The sequence below is a fragment of the Chenopodium album genome, chromosome 14 (genome assembly GCF_948465745.1).
Source record: "Chenopodium album chromosome 14, dcCheAlbu1.1, whole genome shotgun sequence".
NCBI lineage: Eukaryota > Viridiplantae > Streptophyta > Magnoliopsida > Caryophyllales > Amaranthaceae > Chenopodium > Chenopodium album.
Genome location: NC_137847.1, coordinates 8,752,671 through 8,760,220, shown reverse-complemented (window position 1 = coordinate 8,760,220; position 7,550 = coordinate 8,752,671). Strand labels below are relative to the sequence as shown.

General features: G+C 31.8%; 1 protein-coding gene across 1 annotated transcript; it reads right to left on the bottom strand.

Annotated features, from left to right (window-relative positions):
* Nucleotides 1-205: 205 nt before the first annotated feature.
* On the bottom strand, nt 206-5,652 carry LOC145578817 (protein DETOXIFICATION 19-like). The gene is made up of 7 exons (XM_081636117.1): nt 5,458-5,652; nt 1,675-2,222; nt 1,482-1,568; nt 1,327-1,383; nt 995-1,233; nt 781-899; nt 206-417 (listed from the first exon to the last, which is right to left on the bottom strand). The coding sequence occupies exons 1-7, from the start codon at nt 5,650-5,652 to the stop codon at nt 292-294; spliced, it is 1,371 nt and encodes a 456-aa protein (XP_081492243.1). The 3' UTR covers nt 206-291.
* Between the last annotated feature and the right edge of the window lie 1,898 nt (nt 5,653-7,550).

Genomic DNA, 7,550 nt, shown 5'->3' with positions numbered 1-7,550 from the left:
CAGTTCATCTCCAATAAGTTTAGTTCAATTCAACTTAGTCAATTAGAACAGGCCCTAACTAGGATTTTCCCAAATTTTACTAACATAACTGTGTTCATACAAAAAGATTGGTAACACAGAAGACGGTGATTCCTGAATTTGGTGCATGTCATTGATTCATTTCAGCAAATACATGGTGTTTAGACCTAATGACTTGTGGATATTTTTGATGAGGACAATTCATAATTGTACTTTACATTAAGTTCATGCTATAATCATACGAAGTACATAATTGCGTATCCCACAGGCATTTTATGGAACTGAATTCTCATTGCCGCTAGTTGAGAGCTCAAATGGTGTCCATTTCCGGAGTCGAGTAATCAGGAAAAGCGAACTAGATTGCAAGACGAGGCCGCAGATTAAACCAATCCAAAGGCCCTAAACCACAGATTTGTGACAAAGAAGATATGTAGTTAAATCATTAATCTTCGTTCTACCTCTAATGTGTACTCCTTCCGTATTTTTAAGTGAAACGTTTTGACTTTTTACATTATACCATTAATCCAAATTGACTAATGTTTGTGATTTAACATACAATATAGTATTTTGTAGGTATTTGTTGAAATCATCTTGATGAATAGTTAATTAATATTCAATTTATTAATAATTAAAAATGTTATTGGTTAAAGTTTTGTATTGACATGCGTGTAAAGGAGAAACGTTTCACTTCAAAAAAATACGGAGTGAACTAATAAACAAAAGCAGTTGCGAAGGAAAAGCGTAAAAATAAATGGTAATTACCTTGACATACATCTGAAACTTGAAGGCAACTAAGTACGCAACGGGCATACCAACGAGGTAGAATGTCCCCAAGTTTATGTACATGACTAAATGCTGCCAACCACATCCCCTGCATACCCCTGTTTGTTCACAAAAACAGCATAGAATATGGATGAAATAAGTGAAGGAGATAAATCAAAGAGGAAGAAAATGTGTAATGAATCTAAAGATCGACCTGATAGTATGCCTTGAATCGAGTCCAAAAAAATTGAAATACAAAGCAGAGGAGTCAAGGAGGCAAATGATTTGATTATACTGGAATTGCCACTAAAGAAGCCTGCCCAAATATCATGTCCCAAGCCTAGAACAAGAACCATAAAAGCGGCTAGGAGAATCGACAATTTCAGTGTCACGCTCATTGCATGCTTCGCTTGATTTGCTTTCCCGCCTCCAAGCTCGTTAGAAACTCTCGTACTATCATGGTAATTGTTAAGAATTGTAATTTTTTTTAAAAACAATATTATTAGTCCAAATTTGAGAAAAATTTATGTTTTTTTGCATTCATACCTTGCTGCAGCACTCAGCCCGTAAGTAACCATGTAAGCTATTGTTTCCGTATTGACACTGTTTAGATGAGATGAGCACAACTATCATTTCAACTATCATACTATAATGATTCTTTCATTAGAAAGCAAAACAGAGAGAATGGAATCAATTTGTACCAGATTGCGACGAGTGATGTAGTTGTTTCAGAATTTGGCATGAGGCCAGCCAACAACACCAAGATTTCAAATGCCAAATACTCCAAACTGAGAAGTGAGAACTAAAATTAGTGTCCAAAATATATAAAAACATCTAGAAATCTAATTGTATTTAAGTTGTAACACAGGATTATTAGAGCAATAATGTACTCACCAAACCATAGCAGCCGAAGGTAATGCCAATTTCAAGTAAACGAAGACATGGTAAAATGAGTCCTTCGATAACCCTCTCCAAGTATGCTCGAATTTTTTAGCAAAGCTCACGTATATGACCAAAGTTATAAGCGATAACCAAAACGTCAAGGAGGTTGCCAATGCTGCTCCCTTATGTCCAAGGGTTGTGAAATGAACCAAGATATAGTTAAGGACACAATGTAAGAGTAACGGAACGAGTGAGAATGTAACCAAGGGTAAAACCACAGATTGTGCTTGGAGGAACCTCAAGATGTCTTGTAAAAGACCAAATGCGAATATCCCTGGTATTAGAAATCTCATGTAAACTGCTGCTTCTTTAGAAATGTTCAAATTTTGATGGAGTAGTATATTCAATATAGGTTCGGTGAACCACCATATTGTAGATATGATTATGGAGAAAATGATCGAGATCATAAATGATGCTTGAAGATAAATCCCTAGCATTTTGTACAATTTTGCACCAAATACTTGCCCACATAATGTCTCTAGTGCACCACTTAAGCCAACCTACAATAATGGCAAAGTTAACATTTTAAAATATGGATCAAATTAATTAAAATTAGCTCTTAATCAAATAAATAAATCTATTATACTAAATCATTAATTATTTGAACTTAGCTTTTCCCAAGATATACGATCACAAAAGGTTTTACTAATGGAAGATTATAATTAGTCTTCCACAGGACCTCTCAATATGACTCCATGAGACCTGAAGATTAATGATAAATTACCACTGAAAAAGTCTTAAGATAATACCTCAAATGATAAAAGCTACTCTCTCCGTCTCTATATTAATGTCCACTTTCTCTATATTATGTGAGTAATAAATGATAGAAAGTGGACATTAATAAAGAGACGGAGAAAGTACTACTTTTGTTTTAAAATAATGGGAACACTTTGACTTGAAGACTTGAAGTATATACAAGTATATATTTTGACTATAGCTTCTAACAACGTTAATTTTTAACAATATTATTATATTAATAATTATTAAATTATCAAAAACGTATTAATAAAAAGTTTCATAATTTATTTATTTTTATTAAAATTAATCTATACATTATTTTGACCATTTCACTTAATCTATCCTAAAATGCCTTAAATAATTACAATTACAAAATCATCATTTTTATCATCTACATGAAAAAAGTTTAAAAGTTACCCAAAATATAGTATGTTTTTTAATTTTGATTACTTTTGTAATTATTAAAAGTGTATAATATAAATTAACGGAAATTTTGTCCAAAAAAACTAATAACAACTTTGAAATCTCTAATCATTTAATTAACCTCTAATTTCCCATTAAGTCTTTTAATTCTCATAACTCTCACTTAACTATTTAATAATTAAGTTAATTTATAAATTTAAAAAAAAAAAAAACAAAACAAAAATCACCCTCACCGACCCGGTTTTTTATGATCTACGTAACAGGACTAAAATTAGGCCCAAAATTTATAAAATTCACTAAATTAAAAAATAAAAAATAAAACTCACCATTTCATTCCGAGTTGTTTCCCATAATAATGCTCTAACTTTTACCAATTCCCTAAATACACCTACACTTTTACAATTTCTCAATCTACTGTCCACATCACCGTTCAGTAAAATTCTTCTATTTTTTTTTTTTAAATAATTTAATACAAAACCGCCACTTGAGTTTGCGGAGTTTCAATTAGGGAAAAACCGCCAACTCAAGTGGCGGTTTCCAATTTATACATTAAAAAAAAAAAAAAATAGGAAATGAGTACAGGAAGAATAATATGGCATGCTGTAATCCATCTTCGTTCCCTTAAAAAAATTCTATGATAACGAACCAGATGAAAAATAAAATTGAGGCAAAATTTCTTAAACTCCTCCAAATCAAACAACAAAAAATAAAAAACAAAATCTAATCTTTATTTGATTAGTGAAAAAATCATAGCAATCTGATTTTAGAGAGAGAAGGGGAAGAACAAGAGAGAGAAGTTGCCATAAATTTTAATTAGGGAACCACGCCACACACCTAATCTGGGAATCGGAAGCGAAAAATTGTCATCCAAACTGGTCGGTGATTTTAGATCTAAATTACAAAATAAAATTAAAATTCAATAAACCATGAAGCTACTTGAAGGCGAAGGTGGAAGAAGCGGTGGTTTTGTCTTAGCAATTGAACATCGCCAATGGTGATAGTGGGAATTTGGGTTTGTGTTTGAAAACCGTTAAAGATGCATTGCGGAAGGCGGAAGGTAATTTGAGTAAGGATAACGGCAATGGTCAATGGTACATTTGAATCTTTGCCTCTTGGTTTTAACATCAAAGAAGGAGAAAAAGACTCTTTCATTCCCCGTAAAAAATGGCCTTAATTTCCACCAAACCCCAACACACAAATTAAACTCCCTTAATCCGTTCAAAAAAAAATTAAACTCCCTTAATTATCTCTATTCTAAACAACCCCTAAACAACTATTCCGTAAAAATCTTCTTACTTGATTCTACCTAACTGGGCAAGTTTGAAGAAACCTTATTTTTTGTATTGGCATTATTTATTTTTATTTTTATTGTTTTAACATTGGCATTGTTTTTTGTATTATCATTAGTACTAGAATGTGTTATAATCAAAGATATGATTTAAAAATACTACTTGCAGATAGTCTTTAATAAAAAGATAAAATAGTAACAACAACAACAACAAAAAAAGGAAAAAAAAAGTCCGTAGTACTCCAATATTTTTTATAGAAGTGATTATCAAGTTATTAGTTATCAAAGAGTGGATGGATAATCTGAGAAGAGAACAAAATTCCATAAATACGCTACATGTTAATAAAATTCTCGATGTTTCTAAAGCTATCAAAGCTAACTCGACCCGAAAAACCGACCAGATGCCAGTCATTAAGCGACCCGTTTAAACCCGAAAAAATGGTGACCCAAATCTGATATGAACCGATCCGAAACCAACTCTAGGCCCTAGTGAATCCGAGAATTTGAGACCCAAATCGAACATGAACTAACCTGGAGATGACACGACCTGAATATAATCCGTGAATTATTGACCTGAACCGAACCCAACCTGTAACGAAATTGACCCAAACCTGTTTAACCCGTCAAACCCGAATGTAACCCAACCTATTACTAACCCACCCCGAATTCACTAGGGGTAGTTATGCAGTTTCCATTTACTAATAAATATATATATATTTTTTTTTTTTTTTTTTAAATTTAAAGTAGATAGAATTTTGGAGGGATTTGATAATTTAGCGGGAATGAATGAGAATGTAGGGTTTGAGATTTGGAGGGCTCTCATTAAAATGACTCTTAAATTATATATAAGATGTTTAAGAAATATGATTCTAATATCCGTCAAAAAAAAAAAAAAAAAAAAGAAATATGATTCTAGTAATGAAAAAAAAAAAAAAAAGAGAGAATAGAAGAATTGACCCGTCTCAAAGAGGAGCAACTGATAGGGAATCCGAATTCATTATATTTTTATATTCTTATAATAAGTAATAAACTTTTTACCAATTTAAATTGGTCCCTAAAAAATTTTAGGGCCTAATTTTTATCATTAGCATAGAGCCTCTAAATCGCCGAAGACGGCCCTGCTGGCCCCTCCTGTGGGGGCAGCCCCATCCCCCATCCCTAGCTGCCGCCTAGAACCAACCAGCCTCCTTCACCCTTGCCGCGACCACCCTCCTAAACCCTCGGAATGAAACCATCGAAATAAATCACATTCAATTCCAAAAAACAAAAGAGAGGAGAAATCTAACCATGAAAGAAAATCCGGTGACTGTAGCCCAAGAATTGGCAAGAGTAGAGCTAGCCAGTTGTAGCTGACCGAGATGACCAACAAACATAACCGAAACCATTGGAATCAGATTGTAAAACACATTAGTGAATATCATGGGTAGTGCAAATGATATTTGTTCCTTGGCTTCCTTCACATCCACCACTTTCTTCAACATTGTTTTTAAATTTTCTCTCACCTTTCACCCGTTAGTTTCGGCACTACTACTGATACCGAATCGGAATTACCTCCTCTAATGGGCAGTGCAAATGATATACACGGAGTAGCAGCGTGGCCGTGTGGGGGCTAATATTGCAAAGTATTTATAGGCCCTGTTCAACTTTTCTAATAGGGGGCTTCTATGATAAATTAAATACCCTATTTGGAAAAAAAAAATTTGGAAAGAAAAAAAAATATCATATATTTTGTATACGTAGTATATCTTTGTATATTATATCATATCTAAGCATATAATTAATTTATATAAAGCTAAACTTTTAGCCTAGGCTTCATATGATAAAAAAAAAATTAGTTTAAAATTCTATTTTCAATCAAATTTAGATAGAAGGTTAGGATAAAATTATTAGTTTAGATATTAATTTTCAATAAAATAACAATATTTTATATGTACAAATTGAATTATAATTTTATTTAAAAAAATATTAGATTATATTTTTCAATGATTATTATATAAATTTATTTTTTATTTTTGTATCATAATATTTTTTGGAGCGAAAAAGTGGTAGTTCAAAACGTAAAACATCAATTTATAACATATTCTAATCGATTAATTAATATACTTCACAATCAAATATACTTTATTACTATGTAGACCTGTCAATCAGGGTCGGGTCACGAGTCATTTCGGATCGGGTCACTATAGGTTGCGGGTCAAAAAATGTTTAACTCTTGCCAAAAGTTTTGGATTAGGGTCAACCCAACGCCTTTGAATAATTTTTTATTTGATTTATTTTTTGCTAATTTATTTATTTTTTTTTTTTATGTATTTAATCGAACATATTCACCTACATTATTATTAGTCATTATATGTATACTAGATAGAAAATCGTCATAAAAATACATCAATTCCTAATTACGAGTAATTTTTTTTTTATCAATGATATATTTTAAAACTTGACATATAGATTAAAAAGTTATCTTAAAATTCAATAAATAACTCGGGTATCGCACGGGACACAAAACTAGTAACTAATATATAAAACTAAACTTTTAGTCAGGCCATGAAACAGCGACACTTGGCGTTCCAACTTTTTGCCAAGTGTCGCGCCACGTTGGATAGATTTTAATAGACTTCATGAGATACAAATTGAATTATAATATTGTTCAAGAAGTATTAGCTTATAATTCTAAAAAAAATCATATAAATTTATTTTTTTATATCATAATATTTTTTAGAGCGAAGCAAGTAGTTCAAAACGTAAAACATTCACTTCCTCCGTGTTTTTAAGTGTTACAGTTTGACCGGCACATAGTTTTAGGCAATTTAATTGACTTAAATAAAATAAGAGGTAAGTAGGGTAGTTGGAGTATTAAAAATTGTAAAAGAAAGATAGTGGAGTTAATAGTTTATTAAAAAGTAATGAATGTAAGAGGAAAGATATAATAAAAAAAAGTAGTGGTGGGTTTGGGTGTAGACCATGAGAGGAGAGAGATATAATATTTTAATGTAACTTTTTGCCAAAAAAGGAAGTGTAACACTTAAAAAAACATAGTCGGAAATGGGAAGTGTAACACTTAAAAAAACACAGAGAGAGTATAATATATACTAATCGGTCAATCAGGGTCGGGTAATGAGTCATCTGGATCGGGTCACTTCATGTTACAGGTCAAGAAATGCAACAGGTCTTAGCTGCATTCTATTGCACCTAAGATAGCTACAACAAGGGGAGGCCCAAAACGCGCGGCCCAAATCAAATAATTCAGACAACATGTCCGCGATCCGCCCAAATCAACACAACGCTCTGTAAAATAAACATTTAGTTAAAAAATATGAACATGAAAAAAAAAATGAACATTTAATAACAAAAAATGAACACATAAAAAAATGAACATATT

What these genes read in the sequence shown, in the direction of transcription:
- LOC145578817 (XM_081636117.1), bottom strand. Translation starts at nt 5,652, where the DNA reads ATGTTGAAGAAAGTGGTGGATGTGAAGGAAGCCAAGGAACAAATATCA. An exon ending in ACATCACTCGTCGCAATCTG is followed by an intron (nt 1,384 to 1,481) that starts GTACAAATTGAT and finishes TCATCTAAACAG; the next exon opens with TGTCAATACGGAAACAATAG. An exon ending in GATTCAAGGCATACTATCAG is followed by an intron (nt 900 to 994) that starts GTCGATCTTTAG and finishes GTGAACAAACAG; the next exon opens with GGGTATGCAGGGGATGTGGT.